Source organism: Schistocerca piceifrons, chromosome 2, assembly GCF_021461385.2.
Source record: "Schistocerca piceifrons isolate TAMUIC-IGC-003096 chromosome 2, iqSchPice1.1, whole genome shotgun sequence".
NCBI classification, from domain to species: Eukaryota; Metazoa; Arthropoda; class Insecta; order Orthoptera; family Acrididae; genus Schistocerca; species Schistocerca piceifrons.
In genome coordinates, this window is record NC_060139.1 from 711558699 (window position 1) to 711575879 (window position 17181).

A 17181-nucleotide genomic window follows, 5' to 3' on the forward strand; every position below is an offset into this window, starting at 1 on the left:
CAAAATACGTTAAACAAAACTGTGGACTTACAAAAACATTAGGACTTGAATATTCCGTCTGTCAGTGAAGTGCTCTGAGCTATGTCAAATATAATTTTTGTGTGTGGCACACACAAACATTTATTTGCTAAAACACTGATCTGCCAACACAAACGTTGAATATTGTGTTACCGCAGCACAAAACTACTAAAGGTGACTTGGCAATGGAGGAGACAAAATACTGTCCACTGAAGATGCTTCAAAAGAGAGAAACGTGTCTGGTCTAAATAAGCCCCTTATTACAGTTGCAGAAGAGGAATATATTTCAGTACCATTGGTAAAACTGCGACTGTGGAACAAAAACACGAAAGAGAGCATGAGTACCATTGTGTATGTGCCATGCCTTTCCTTGATTGAAGTGCTTTAAAATAAAGCCAAACGCGTCCGGTGTAAATAATACTTTCATTACAGTCGCGAAAGACGGAATATTGCTCAATATTACATACGACACCTATGTGGTACTTAAATTAAATGAGATATTGTTATACAGTAAATTTTATATGAAATTTAGGTATCTTGTCCACATTTCATTCTCAACATTGTGGCAACTAAAATCGACCATACGGAAAGTATACGCTATGGACTTCTACCTCTGCAAACTCTTCAAAATTTCGTGCAATGGTTTACTACATTTAATGCTGCATAATAACTGTGTTGAACATCGAAACAAAATTAAGTCATTTATGGGGGGAAGGTATCAGTCAAGAAGACGTGTAAAAATCAAATTTTTGGGCCAAATAGTTTTTGTGAAATCGAATGATAAGTGTGTCAAAGCAGTGGGAACACCATGTGTCTGCACAGGCGAGCAGTGCAGTGATGACAAAATCGCGCTCAGCACGGAATGCAGCGAGCACGTGTCTGCAGCAGCGAAAGGGTTAATGAAGAGACAAAGCACTAGAAATTTCAAAAAACTGCATTCAAACGAATATAATTCGTGAAGTAAGGCACTTCGATATTGTTTTTAAATAATGAAAATATTAAGCACGGCACAAGGTTTGAACTCATAACCTTTCTCGTAGCAACCCAACACCTTAACTGTTACGCTACCGCACCTCGTCTAACTGTCTAACGCCATGAGGAGTATAACACGTCACGCAAAATACTGACAAACACTGTTGGTATGACTATGAATTACTCACGCTTCGTCGAAGTACAATAGGAAATAAACAATTACCGCTGTTCTTTATTGCGCAAAAGCGGTTTGTGAGAGTGATACAAACACCTTTCCTTGCTATCGCCTGAATTAGGAGCCTTATTGCTTGTTTGGTTTAATTAATTAATAGAATATGAAGCAATTGGTATAAAGAATGCTTTTTCCAAACTTTCTATAAAAGAATGTCTGCTATCAAGACATTGCTTTTGTTCTATTACTTTATTTATGACTGAACGTTTCTAAAACTGAAGACACTCGTCCATGCTCTGCACTGCAGTCGAGATGTGGCAACGTCGTTCTCTGTTCATTGGCTGACTGTGTTTTGTGACGTCAGATGCGCAGAAAGAACCTAAACTCGGCCGCCAACATAAATGACGCGCACTTTAGTACATCTGTTTCATTAGATTCTCTTGTAACACGTTTTCTTCGTTTCCTTTTGCCGGTCTGTACGCTGCCATGAGACATAAAGCTTTGTAAAAGAACGAAAGAGAGCGAGCTTTCCTAGAAAACGCTCAGGATACAAGATAACAGCCTCAACATTTCTTCTACATTCTTCGTAAATCAGGATCATTTTAATTTTTTCTTCTGTGGTTGCAAATTTCATCGTCCTCCTACACGTCAGCTCTTCAAATGATAGGTAGGTGTGCAGGCAATAAACATTGTGCAAGTATTATGATGTTTAGAGTCGCTATCTGTTCTACGTCTGCACGACACGTGACCTCCAATCGCCGTGTACTGCCTGTTATTACACATCGTAGTTCGCTACACTGCCACGGTGGTGCGTCGAGTAGTACCCTGCCCGATACGTCGAATGACTACGACATTACAGGTGGCGTTCACAATTACAAGTTATGAAATACTGGCCTGTCCTGCACTCGCATCATGGAGGTGTGGATTCAAGTGCCATTGGATATTTAAAGGTCATTGATTATCATGTCATAAATTACCATTGTGTACCTATTTCTACCCCTTCCGACTACAGCGCCATCTGTAGCGAAACGAAGATAATGCTTCAGACAAAACGCATGTAGGTTTTGCCCTAGAATCATAATTTGCAATAAGAAAAGGGGCTTCCCACTGAAGATTTCAAAGTTGCCCCCCTGCCACCCACGCACGGGTGTGGTAACGTTGGATGTTTCCCTCCGAGACCAAGAAAGTGCAATCATAACTTTTTTTGATCCGGTGTCCTTCCATAGGTCAACCACCAGAACAAAAAGATGGTCTGAGCTATTGTTACTTGCTGGATTATGTACAAAAGAAGTGTACAAAGTAAGGAATACCAAAATGTAACATATTGCCCATAATAAATTTTAGACTGAATTTGGCTAGTCTTCTCATGTGAGGAAAGTTCCTCGCAGCTCTCCAGAGAAATACCTGTGTGTAAATGGCAGAGCTCTGACAGTTATCGATCTCATGACAACTGAGGAGAAGAAATGCTGTTCCTCAGCCAAAAAACTTAAGTCGATATGAGCAAGCTAATCACCTTCTTCAATATATAAAGGCGAAGAAAGTCTCTAAATGTCGCTGTGGAGGTTGCAGGACCGTATGCAAGAAGTGCAATACATATATATCTGTGTGTAATTGTCCGCCCCCAGTAGCTGAGTAGTCAGCGTGACGGAATGCCTATCCTCAGATCCCGGGTTCGATTCCCGGCTGGGTCATGGATTTTCTCCGCTCAGGGACTGGGTGTTGTGTTGTCCTACTCATCAGCATTTCATCCGTATCGATGCGCAAGTCGCCGAAGTGGCGTCAAATCGAAAGACTTGCACTCGGCGAACGGTCTACCCGACGGGAGACCCTAGCCGCACGACATTTTTTGTGTGTGTAATTAAGAAGAACTGCTTTTTAAGATATCATGAACAAAGATGTTAATATGTATTATAAAATATTTTATTCTTCTACTGCCTAAGACCCGAAACACATATGCATACCTTACACAGTTTAGTAAAAATAAAAAATAAAATGAACACAATCTAATTTCTAATTTAACTATGTATAACGACAATAAAACACATCACGAAAACATTTTTCTCTACTTATTTTATCAATGGGACCGAAGAGGTTAAAACTGTGCGTCGGACCGGGACACGAATGTGGGCCATTTGCCTTTCGTGGGCAAGTGCTCTATGGACAGAAATATCCAAGTATGACTCACGACTCACAACCCACTATACAGGGTGGTCCATTGATAGTGACTGGGCCAAATATCTCACAAAATAAGTATCAAACGAAAAAGCTAAAAAGATCGAAACTCATCTAGCTTGAAGGGGGAAACCAGATGGGGCTATGGTTGGCCCGCTAGACGGCGCTCCCATAGGTCAAACGGATATCAACTGCGTTTTTTAAAAAAAAATTTATTACATATTTATGTAGTACGTAAAGAAATATGAATGTTTTAGATGGCGCTGTAGTAGTCACAAACATATAAGTAGGTGGTATCACGTAACATTCCACCAGTGAGGACGGTATTTGCTTCGTGATACATTACCAGTGTTAAAATGGACCGTTTACCAATTGCGGAAAAGGTCGATATCGTGTTGATGTATGGCTATTGTGATCAAAATGCCCAACGGGCTTGTGCTATGTATGCTGCTTGGTATGCTGGACGACATCATCCAAGTGTCCGGACCGTTCGCCGGATAGTTACGTTATTGAAGGAAACAGAAGTGTTCAGCCACATGTGAAACGTCAACCACGACCTGCAACAAATGATGATGCCCAAGTAGGTGTTTTAGCTGCTGTCGCTGCTAATCCGCACATCAGTAGCAGACAAATTGCGCGAGAATCGGGAATCTCAAAAACGTCGGTGTTGAGAATGCTACATCAACATCGATTGCAGCCGTACCATATTTCTATACACCAGGAACTGCATGGAGACGACTTTGAACGTCGTGTACAGTTCTGCCACTGGGAACACGAGAAATTACGGGACGATGACAGATTTTCTGCACGCGTTCTATTTAGCGACGAAGCGTCATTCACCGACAGCGGTAACGTAAACCGGCATAATATGCACTATTGGGCACCGGAAAATCCACGATGGTTGCGACAAGTGGAACATCAGCGACCTCGGCGGCATCATAGGAGGAAGGATAATTGGTCCCCATTTTATCGATGGCAATCTAAATGGTGCAATGTATGCTGATTTCCTACGTAATGTTGTACCGATGCTACTACAAGATGTTTCACTACATGACAGAATGGCGATGTACTTCCAACATGATGGATGTCCGGCACATAGCTCGCGTGTGGTTGAAGCGGTACTGAATAGCACATTTCATGATAAGGTGGATTCGTCGTCGAAGCACCATACCATGGCCCGCACGTTCACCGGATCTGACGTGTCCCCCCCTCCTCGATTTCTTTCTGTGGGAAAAGTTGAAGGATATTTGCTATCGTGATACACCGACAACGCCTGACAACATGCGTCAGAGCATTGTCAGTGCATGTGCGAACATTACGGAAGGCGAACTACTCGCTGTTGAGAGCAATGTCGTTACACGTATTGCCAAATGCATTGAGGTTGACGGACATCATTTTGACCATTTACTGCATTAATGCGGTATTTACAGGTAATCACACTGTAACAGCATGCGTTCTCAGAAATGATAAGTTCACAAAGGTTCATGTACCACATTGTAACAACCGAAATAAAATGTTCAAACGTACCTACGTTCTGTATCCTAATTTAAAAAACCTACCTGTTACGAACTGTTCGTCTAAAATTGTGAGCCATATGTTTGTGACTATTACAGCGCCATCTGTCACGAATCGATAAAAGTGGTCCAACTAAAACATTCATATTTCTTTACGTACTACACGAATATGTAATAAAAATGGGGGTTCCTATTTAAAAAAAACGCAGTTGATATCCGTTTGACCTATGGCAGGGCCATCTAGCGGGCTAACCATAGCGCCATCTGGTTTCCCCCTTCAAGCTACATAAGTTTCGTTCTTTGTAGTATTTTCGTTTGATGCTTATTTCGTGAGATATTTGGCCCGGTAACGATCAATGGACCACCCTGTACAGGCTTTTTGCCAATGTTACATCAGCTCTTCCGCAGCACCCCTTTTAAACGAGTAGCAACTCAGTGCTCCTTGAGAGTCTATTTTCCACTAAACGAATAACAATACACGGAATTCAGAAATTAATAACTAATATAACCAACCCAAGAATCGTACATTAAAAGAATGTCACCCTGTACGGCAGATAAGGCGTTCTTCTGGGAAAGTCCACTTCCTCCACCACAAGCGCTGCTCACTCTTTAGTTTACCGACGTTTACACAGAACCATTCCGTCATGATTTTACAAACTCTCAGGGATGTTGGACAAGAGTAAATATCAATTGGAGATAAGAGATTATACCCTGTTATAAAAACCCTGGTGTCGTCGGAAAAGTGTCGCAAGCAGTGATATCTCTTTCCAAGACTTCTTATTTCGACAGGCGTCTTTACACAAGACTTTTCACACGGACCCACAAGAGGAAATCAAACGAGGTGAGATCATATGACTGCCGGCTACGAAAAAGGATCTCCTCTGCCTATCCATTTTTCAGGAATGTCTGCTACAGGTGTTCACGAACCCTCACTCCAAAGTGAGATGGCGCTCCATCATGCTGGAACCACTTCCGTTGCCCACTAACAAGTAGGGTATGTTCCAGGAACCTCGGTAGTGTGTCTCTGATTAACACTGTGTACTCTGGTGCATTTAAGCGGGAAGGAAGAAGAAATGAGTCTAGTGTGTAATGCCTGAATATGCGTGCCCACACGTCGGTTGATAATCTGTGCTGATGGATCTTCAGAATTATAGCCCAGCCTAAACATGACTATTATGACTATTTAGCATTCCATCTCTGGCGAAACAGGCACCATCTGCAAAACAAATGTGTGTGAAATCTTATGGGACTTAACTGGTAAGGTCATCAGTCCCTATGCTTACACACTACTTAACCTAAATTATCCTAAGGAGAAACACGCAAACCCTTGCCCGAGGGAGGACTCGAACCTCCGCCGGGACCAGCCACATAGTCCATGACTGCAGCGCCTTAGACCGCTCGGCTAATCCCGCGCGGCCCATCTGCAAACAGTACAGCAGGAATGTGAAGCTCGACTGTAGGACAATGCAACAACCATTGGCAGAATACGACACTAAGTCCGAAGTTTGCAGGAGTCAAAGTATTCACTTTCTGGGGATTTTCGCATTCAGAGCGTGAGATTTGCCAGGGACTGAGCGACAAGGGTTCGTGCTACAGCGAATTCGGTTGGTTGACCGTACTGAGAGGAAGAATTGAATGTCTGACGTAAAACCCCTGATGTGGCTGTAGGAGATGGGAGGATGACAAGCAGAATAATCACTCAAAAGGAATAATTAACTTTGAATTTATTCCGAATCTTTAGGACAAATTGACCTTTCCAGCTGAGGTGCCGCCTCGCGAAAGTCCTTCCACAGATACAGTGACTGTCTATAACTGCTTCGTCTGATAACTGAAACCCTCGTCGGAATCTAAGATCAACGGAGGTTCACAGCTATCTAATTCCGGCCCTGCAACATCAGCCTAACGCTCTGGCTGCCTCCTTCTGCGGCGCCTTGTCACGCCTACCTCCACTGAATCTGCCCACTGTCTCTATTGTCTGCCTGCTCAACCCCCGGTCCTATCATTTTGCTCACCTTTCCTCTTAGACCCCGCCAGTCCCTAGCGTAACGTAGCGTCTGAGGCTTCAGATCGCCTGTTGGCTACATTGGTTTGTTATTCTTCAGTCATCTTTCAGAGACTGTGTGGAGGAGATAGAACGCCTTTCCCTATATATCCACCGTAATTGTCCTAAGCCATCCATTGGCCCCCACCACAAGTCCCGCTCGCCTTCTCTCTTACTTCTTGTTTTCTCTGACTTATCCACATCAGCTTCCTAATTCGGCTCCTGTCTTCCACCTCTTGCGGCTTTCTTGTGCCACACCCAGAATTCCATCTTTAACTAACTCGAAATGTCGTTCACATGACTTATCTTTCAACTAAGGACATGACAGCATGTAGCTTCATTTCCTGTAACATTCGCCACACAGTACATAGCGAAACGTTCATTTCAAGTGCAACTGATCCAGTACTGATTGAGGCGACTCATCCACTCGGACAAGCACTGCATCGTCTAAGTCCGGAGTCTGTGTAGTTAGTCGTCCTCTTCGGTCGTTGTAATCTGGTGCCAATCGCCCTGTTTCACGTAATCGTTGGAACAGTCTTGGTAATATGGTTTGAAGTGGAAGTCTTCTAGGCGGATATATGGTCTGCTTCTCTGCTGCTTCCATCCGCTTGCCCATACACGAAAATCGTGTCTGCAAGATCCGTCATCGAGTACAACTCCACTTGGTCAAGGCTGATAAACGTTAGTACTTCAACCTGTAAACACAGACTGCAGTCTACTGCAGTGCAGACATTGTACACCAGAATTGCTCATTCCAGTACACAGTATGCCATCTGCACTGTATTAGTTGAGTTACTGTTCCACCCTCTATACCTAAGTGCTCGTCGGAACTGCCTAGCCTACAATCTTAGCTGCAACAGTACCGTTACATGTATTCCATTCTCAGAGATATCAGAACGATATTCGGTTAAACTTTCGGCTCGGTCGTTTCTCGACCTCGAATAGCTATATTTACCTTTCTGCATCACCCCTGGAAGTCTGTAACGTATAAGTCACAGCGCGAGCATCGGAATGTGCGTGGTCGTCAGTAGCTCGTTACGCGTAATAACCAGCGGGACGATTATTGTGTTCGTAATAGTTACTTAACTCCTTTGTACTAAGAACCAATTAGGAACTAGATTAACGTATATTACGGTCTATAACATGCACTTTTTGCGAAAAACGTCCTCCAAAATTCAAGAACTTACACTCGAAATTAATATAAAAATTTCCATCGTGATTTCAAATTTCCGCGTCTTAAAAATGGCCATATATTCGACGCCACGGGAAACCTATCTGTATGTGGAAACATGGTATTCAACTGACAGCAGCAGTGCACCGATAAGACGAACATGAGAAACCCAGAACACTGTCTACCACATGTTGCGTCATTGCAGTCTACGGTGCCAGTGAGTCTGAATTCAAAGTGATTTGTATTATGGGTAACAATACGATATTTTTGTTAGAAGTGATTTGTATTATGGGTAACAATACGATATTTTTGTTAGTACCTAGTTTCGTAATGGAAAAAAATAAAAGGCTATAAACAGCAAGTAACAGCATATGCAGAAGAACATGGAAACGGAGCAGCTGAGCGGCATTTCGGCCCTCCACCAACAGAAAAAACCATTCGCAACAGGCGGGCTAGTAAAGAAGAACTGAAAAAAATGAGGAAGACTCAATGTGCAAATAAAGAACTGAATGTAAAACGGGCGAATCTAGAAGATGAGGTATTGAAATGGATTCAAGGATACCGTCAAAATGACAGTGGACTTGACACAAAAATTATTCAGATACACGCTCGTAAGCTAGCGCTATAGGGAACTTAACGGACTTGAAGCGTGGAGTTGGTTCGTGCAACACGTTTATGAAGCATCATGGACTTAGCATGCGAACCAAAATCAACATATCTCAGAAAATGTCACAAGAATTTGAAGTGAATATATTACCTTTCCATCGCTTTATTATTCAACATCGAAATCGAATTTTCTTATGAATCGTGTAGGCATTCTTAATGCTCAGTTGCTCTGGGTAAACCTAGATGATTTACTATTGAAATGAATACACCAGCTAAATCAGTCTTTTAGACTGGTTAGTTTTTGTCTTACCGTCTGCTCTATCTTATACGAATTTTTTCATCTGTACGTAAATGTTCAAGCCAAGATGCTCAACAACCTTTACTGCATATTTTAGCCTATTTCTGCTTGTATTACGTTTTCCTGTACTGCTCCTTGCAGCAAAAAGTTAACTGTTCTTTGATGCCACAACACATCTTGCATCTTCCATTAATTTGCCCCTCTTCCACTGAATTGTTTCCTCATCTATTCTCTTTAGTGTGTCTTCATGTTGTGTTTTATGTCACTTAGTTTTTAACATTCTTTGATGGTATCACACTTCAAATCCATCCAAGTTTTTCCTTCTCCGGATTTCCATGGTCCACATTTCACTTCCATGTAATGTTGCACTTCAGACGTACACTGTCAGAAACTTCTTCCTCATTTCCGTACCAATATCTGATACCGAAGAGGCTCTTCCAGTCAAGGAAGCTTACTCTGCCTATGCCAGTCGACTTCGAACATCTTTCTCGTTTCGGCCATTCTGTGCAATCTGGCCTCCTACAAACAGGAGGGAGCCAAAAACAGCGAAAACCCAAAAACACAAGACATTACCATGCCTAATGCGGTGTAGGAAACAAGCTGGCATTCAAAACAACCTCCAGTCGTCTCGGTATGCATAAATTCAGGTCCTGTATGGTTGTCAAAGGAATCTTATAACAATATCCTTTCAAAATAGTGCCAAGTGCAGGCAACGATGATGGGGGTCAATAGCGATCACGCATCCTTCTATCGAAATTAAATTGCAATGGCTCAATAGTGCTGAGATCTGATGACTGTCGACGAGCTGGCCTCTGTGGTCGAGCGGTTCTAGGTGCTTCAGTCCGGAACCGCGGTGCTGCTATGGTCGCAGGTTGGAATACTGCCTTGGGCATGGATGTGTGTGATGTCCTCGGGTTAGTTAGGTTTAAGTAATTCTAAGTCTAGGGGACTGATGACGTCGGATGTTAAGTCCTATAGTGCTTAGAGCCATTTGAACCATTTAAACTGTCGAAGCCAGGGGAGATGCGACAATTCATCCTCCTGCTCACAAAACTTTTCCTGGACAACATGAGCTGTGTGAGCAGGGCCCTCTAGTCTTACGACACAGCATTACCAGTGGCCTTCAAACATTGTATATGGGATGGACTTGACCAGCCAAAACAGTGACATGACCTGTGGCAGTAATGCGACCTTGCGGAGTAAGGATATGGTCCATGCAATTCTGTGATATATTGTTGTCCAAAACATCACCGAAACCCCGCCATGTTTCGCTATTGAGACGCAAACTCTACCATTTTGGGAACATTGTGAAACAAGACTCATCGGACCAAAAGGCTTTCTTCCAATGTTCCATAGTCCAGGTTTCATGGCTTCGGCACCATGTTTTCCTGTTTGGGACATTTATATATCTGACTGGAATTGCACATCGTTCTGCAATTCCCTTCTTTTAGTGCTGCTTTCGTATTGTTTTCTTTAAGAATACGACAGACAGTTCTGAGTGACATCTGCAGCAGTCGTTCTCTTATTTCTTGTCCCTGTTATCTTCAATGAATGTCTCGATCACTGAACACACATTTTCGTCCGCGATGTGACTTAGCGGACTACGGTTTTCTGCTTTCACAGCATGCGGTGTAAATCTTCGACGCGTTAACGCTCGAAACATTAAACGGGCTGTCTTGGTTGAGGAAGTACCCGCCACACGAGGACCAACAATTATCCCACTTTCTAATTGATTGAGCTCCTATATAATGTATTCACAACTATACAGCACACTGTTCAGACCACGGCTTACGCTTGCAGCCGTATTGAGAGCGTTGCACAAGTGACGTTCGTGATCAAATATAACAGTTTAACCTGCAGGCCTGGCTAGCATGTGCATTTATGTTGAAAGATGCATTTCTCGCGGTGTTTCCATGCTTTTGTCAAACACTGTAGGTGAGTACTGTAGCTTCTTCCACTACTGCATCGCTGCCACTTTTGATGTTAAGCAAACCTCCTTTCTACTACTTTGCATTACATTAGTCTTTGCTTTATTTGCACTTAAGCGATACTCTGCGGGAAATGCGTCATAAATTCGTTTCAGAAGGCCGTATGAGCGACCCTTTCGCCCGGCCAGCAAAGCTACGTAACCTGAGAACCTTAACATTGATATCTCTTTTATTTCTACCTGTATGTCTCTCGCGAAATTTTCTTTGCTTCTTCGACTCCGTAACCGAATAGGCTGCGTCACTATTTTCGGTGCGGAGCCAACGAGATATACGGGCCCTGCAAAGCTACGTAACCTGAGAACCTTAACATTGTTATCTCTTTTCCTTCTACCTGTATGTCTCTCGCGAAATTTTCTTTGCTTCTTCGACATGTAAGTTGAGCAACAGTACCTTAAAACCTCCCTAACGCGATCTTGGCATTAGTAAGTTAAAATGAGGAGTAAGGCAAGCTCCGAAATTTAGGCTTTGTGGTCGACACAGTAACTGACTTCTTGTTGTTTTGTACGCTTAATATGATCTTTTAACACAATCACAGAAAAAGTTAAAAGGCTAAAAGTTTTATGTGCTTAAACTACATTAGATACTAGTAGTGAAGAAAATGAAACTAATATATATTTTACTTTGTCAATTCTACTGATCTGGGACAACATAAACGAGTAAAACGAATACCGACAGAATGGAGCGTCAGACAGCCGTCACGTGATGCTTTGTCAGACTCCAAACACAGTAGGCTGTATGTGCTGTACGACTCCTCAAGAACAAGAGAGCTATTTCTGACGCAAAGCTGGAACTGTTCACAGTGCAGCCTTGATTAACATAGTTCTTTCAATTACAAGATCTTTTTAAAAGTTAATTGGAAGAAACAAATATCTATACCGAAAAACTAAACATATATTGAAACACCAAGGTAAAATTTTATGATATAAACTTTCACGAAAGCCGGACTCCGTAACCGAGTAAGCTGCGTCACTATTTTCGGTGCGGAGCCAACGGGCACTGCAACGAACTTGTGACGTCACACTAGTCGGCTTCTCCACCACTCTGCGCGAACGGTCGGCTCGGTGCAGTGCCAACGGGAAATCAATATGTAATTGAAAAGGATCCCACTAAGAGTCTTAAACATCTCCTGTGCTGTCGTGAGCTTTTAAATGAGCAGTCAGACATTAAACTTGCCTGAAATAATTACTCACTCCCCGCCGGAGACTGCTACTGGCACTCGTAAGACCTGCAGTGTCATGTGGTGTACGCGCCACGGCCTGTCTTTCTCGTGGGGCTTACTTCGGTGCGGTAAGATTATCGGTACATCCTCGGATTTTTCTGAGGTAGGGATGACTGGAACAAGACCCACTCAGCTTCGTGAGGCTAAATGAGGAGCTGCTTGAATAAAGAAGCAGCGCCGGCACCACGATTCAGCTACTTATATAACGGTCGAGGGGATGGGTGGCAGGCTGATAACATGTCTCACGATCATAGATCACTCCTCTTACTGCCTAGCAGGCAGTAGTCAGCCATTCTGAATAGAAGTAAGGCCTAGTCCGTGAGTGGTGGTGTTTATAACCTTATGGCGTCCAAATTGGACTGTTAATGAGAGTAAATGTTCAAATAAAACAATTATCTGCGTTAGTCGCTCTTTTTATTTCATCCTACGAAGCGTTTCGAGAGGTACTTCAAATGTGTTTCAGTGCACAGAACCATGCGGTCTGTCATAAATATATATTTTTAACTTAATTTGTCTCACAAAACACAAACCAATAATAACATTTTCCTTTGATAACATAGAAGACAATGTAATAATATTTCACAAAATAAGAGAGTGGCGAAGAACCCGACTAGTGTGACGTCACAAGTTCGTTGCAGGGCCCGTATATCTCGTTGGCTCCGGACCGAAAATAGTGACGCAGACCATTCGGCTACTCAGTCGTTATGAAGAACTGGAAATTTTCTTTCACAAAATAAAACGCTAAGTGAAAAGGTGAGACAGTGACAATGAGCTTCTTTAAGAGCTTCGCAGAAATAGTAGATGCCAAACTATAACTCTTTCCACTTTCTGAGAGCTCTTAATCAAAGATAATACCCAAATCATTGCACAGCAACAGTAATAATTCGATTATGTTGATATTAAGTGTGCAAGTTTTACACTTTTCATTTTTTATTTTATGTTTATTTACGTCTTCCCCGTCATAGGTTTACAGTAGTAATACTTTTACCAAGATGTAAAGAATGAAACAATTTTATAATTGTTACACCTGTCTGTAGTCCATAATGTAAGCTAGTAATGAATGATCTCTGAGGAAATGCACTGTATCATTACATCGTTATAATCTTCGTTTTGTTTACGTTAATAGTTAGCGCTCTGTGAGACAAATTAAGTTGAAAATTATATTTATGACGAACTACGTGGTTCTGTGCACTAGAACAGATAGTAAGTAACCTATTATCGTTTAAAATTTATAATCTTAGTGGCATATTACGGTAACTTGTACTTGTTATACGTTTTTGTAACAAAATGAAACCACAACAAACAACTGGCTCTATCCAGCGAGCAAAAATGTAAAATAAAATCATTGTTCCACCTGAAGGTGAGAGCGCACAGTCTTGAAACACGTCGTGGAATGAAATAAAAAGAGTGACTGACGCAGATAATTGTTTTATTTGAACTCTCAGTGATGTTTATGTTTAACATTCATGTATCTTAAAAACAAAATTACTAAAAAACATGAAAGTTTCTAAATAATACTAAGTGTAGGTTTTTGATAGTATCATGGCATTTATTGTGATAACATTCCTTAGACAATGAAGAGGTAGTAGGAGGATGCTGATAAAACGCTAGACGGCGCTTAGTTAATCGACTGTGCAGCATAACGGTTGGGCAGCTCCCGCCGCTGCCTCGGTCAGCATGGCGGCGGGGCTCCAACGGCAGCGCAGCCACTCGCTTCTCTCTCTTTTTCCGGCTGTTCTAAAGGCATTTCCGATATTCTATGGGCCACAGTACAAAAATATGTGTTCTACATTTTTAACTTCTCCCAAATGTGTGGAATTAACAAAGTAAAATAGATATTCTTTTCTTTTCCTGTTCAAGTTCCAGTGATCGCCGATAGTCGTTAATGATGTACACTGAGGTGACAAAAGTGATGGGATGCCTCCTAGAATCGTGTCGGAACTGCTTTCGCCCGGCGTAGTGCAGCAACTTGGCGTTGCTTGGACTCAGTAAATCGTTGGAAGTCACCTGCACAAATATTGACACATGCTGCCCCCTTTGACAATCTATGATGCGAAAATGTTGCCGTTGTAGGATTTTGAGCACGAATTGACCTCTCGATTACGTCCTATCAATATTCGATGGGATTCATGTCGGGAGGTCTTGCTGAGCAAATGATTCGCTCAAAATGTCCAGAATGTTCTTCGAACCAATCGCGAACAACTGTGGCCCGGAGAAATGGCACATTGTCATTCATAAAAATTCCATCGTTGTTTGGCAACATAAAGTTCATGAATGGCTGCAAATGGTCACCAAGTATCCGAACATAATCGCTTCTAGCCAACGATCGGTGCAGTTGGACCAAAGAGCCCAGTTCATTCAATGTAAATACAGCGCACACCATTACGGAGTCACCGCCATCTTGCACAGCGCTTTGTTGAAACCAACTATCAGCTGCTAGGAACTGCGGTTGGGACTCATCTGATCACTCCACGGTATTCCAGTCGTCTAGGGCCCAACCGATATGGTCACGAGCGCAGGTGAGGCGTCGCAGGCTACATTGTGCTGTTAGTAAACGCACTCGCGTCGGTTGTCTTCTACCATAGCTCATTTACGCCAAATTTCGTAGCACTGTGCTAACAGATACGTTCGTCGTACGTGCTCCATAGATTTATGCGGATTTTCACGCAGTGTTGCTTGCCTGTTAGCAATGAAAACTCTGTGCAAACACCGCCGCTATCGGTCGCTAAGTGAAGGCTGTCGGCGACTGCGTTGGCCGTGGTGAGATGTAATGCCTGAAATTGGGTCTTCTCGGCACACTCTTGACACTGTATACTTCGGAATATTGAGTTTCCTAAAGATTTGCGAAATGGAATTGCCCAGTCGTCTAGCTCTGACTGCTTTTGCACGTTAAAGGTCTGTTGATCCACGCCGGCACGGTAACTCAGCATTTTCGGTCAGAGGTTTAGCTACCGTCTATAATAAAAAAAAAAAAAAACTGAGTGAACGGATCAACGAACAATCTGAACGTCTGTCATGAGACATCCGCTCCGAACATACACAACGAACAAAATAGAATTATCCGGCACAGTAGCTCAGTGTGTTCGGTCAGAGGGTTAGCTACCCTCTGTAATAAAAAAACTGAGTGAAAGGCTCAAAGAACAACCTGAACGGGTGTCATGGGACGTCCGCCCGGAACATATGCAATGAAGAATATACAAGCCGGCACAGCACCTCAGCGTGTTCGGTCAGGAAGCCGGTTGGCCTCTGTAATAAAAAATTGAGTAAACTGAGTGGAAGGATCAACAAATGAACTTGAACGGATGTCATGTTACGTCCGCAACGACCAAACACAACGATCAATAACGAACGAAATGAAAAAAAAGTGGTCAGCGCGACAGAATGTCAATCGTAAGGGCCCGGGTTCGATTCCCGGCTGCGTCGAGATTTTCTCCGCTCAGAGACTGGGTGTTCTGTTGTCCTAATCATCATCATTTCATCCTCATCGACGCGCAAGTCGCCGAAGTCGAATCAGATCGAAAGACATGCACCCTGCGAAAAGTCTACTCGCCGGGAGGCCCTAGTCAGCCGCCATTTTTTTTTTTTTTTACCTGAGTACAGATGACAGCTCTACCAAAGCACTGCCCTTTTATTCCTTGTGTATGTGGTACTGCCGTCATCTGTGAATGTGCATATCGCCATGCCATGACATTTGTCACCTCAGTGTTCAAAATTGGTTCAAATGGCTCTAAGCACTATGGGACATAACATCTGAGATCAAAAAATCGTTCAAATGGCTCTGAGCATTATGGGACTTAACTGCTGAGGTCATCAGTCCCCTAGAACTTAGAACTACTTAAACCTAACTAACCTGAGGACATCACACACTTCCATGCCCAAGGCAGGATTCGAACCTGCCACCGTAGCAGCAGCGGGGTTCCGGACTGAAGTGCCCAGAACCGCTCGGCCACAGCGACCGGCTCACGTATTAAACTTTTTGCACCGGTAAGGGTACCGGCGGCGTACCTTGGCGGGGAAGAACCAGAAGAAGAGGTGTGCGTCGCGCTGCTTGTCGACGGTGAGGAAGCCCGAGTAGCTGGGCGTGTCGGCGGGGAAGCGGTCGCCGCGCACCTGGCACAGGCGGCGCGCCGCCGCGTCCAGCCCCGCCTCCAGCAGCGGCGTCAGCAGCAGCCGGCGGCCAGAGTCGCGCGGCGCAGACCGCGGCTGCCACACGGGGTACGCGTCGCGCAGCAGCAGCCGCGCAGAGGCGGCCGCCACGTCTGGCGGGCGGGAGGCGGCGGTGGCGGCGGCGGCAGCACTCAGCAGCAGCACCGGCGCCACAGAGGTCCACATGTCGCGGCAGGCGGCTGACACTACCTGCTCGTCACACCATTCACTGTATTCTGTGTATGCGTTTAATTGCAGTCGTATCAGACTTCCTTTATGTCACTTATTACGAGCAATAATAAAATTAAAAAACAAGGAAATTACAGACATTGGTTGCGAGTGACCACTAATTGAAATCCATGGGGGAAAGTTGTTTATTTGTGCCAGACCAGGATTCGAACCCAGGTGCCCTGCTTACTAAGCAGAGGCTCTGACCACTGGGCCGGTCAAACATAGTCGTCATCGCAGCTGCACAGATTAGCGTAGCTCCTCAATTGGCAACACGAGGCTGAGTGCACCCCGAAAAATGGCAACAGCGCATGGCAGCCCGGATGGTCACCCATCCAAGTGCCGGCCACGCCCGACAGCGCTTAACTTCGGTGATCTGACGGGAACCGGTGTATCCACTGCGGCAAGGCCGTTGTCCTGTCATTTGTACTCAGGTAAAAAAAAAAATGTCGTGTGACTAGGGCCTCCCTTCTGGTAGACCTTTCGCCGGGTGCAATCTTTCGATTTGACGCCACTTCCGCGACTTACGCGTCGATGGGGATGAAACGATGATGATTAGGACAACACAACACGCGGTCCCTGAGCAGAGAAAATCTCCGACCCAGCTAGGAATCGAACTCGGGCCCTTACGATTGA

At 43.8% G+C, this 17181-nt stretch overlaps 1 protein-coding gene and 1 pseudogene across 1 annotated transcript in view; both read right to left on the bottom strand.

Moving 5' to 3' along the window:
* Positions 1 to 16503, bottom strand: part of LOC124775784 (venom serine carboxypeptidase-like) — an 87041-nt gene extending 70538 nt beyond the window's left edge. Inside the window, exon 1 of the mRNA XM_047250615.1 lies at positions 16177 to 16503. Coding sequence (XP_047106571.1) covers positions 16177 to 16503 — 327 coding nt within the window. The remainder of the gene's footprint in view (positions 1 to 16176) is intronic.
* Positions 16504 to 16844: 341 nt separating this feature from the next.
* Positions 16845 to 16962, bottom strand: LOC124778514 (annotated as a pseudogene).
* Between the last annotated feature and the right edge of the window lie 219 nt (positions 16963 to 17181).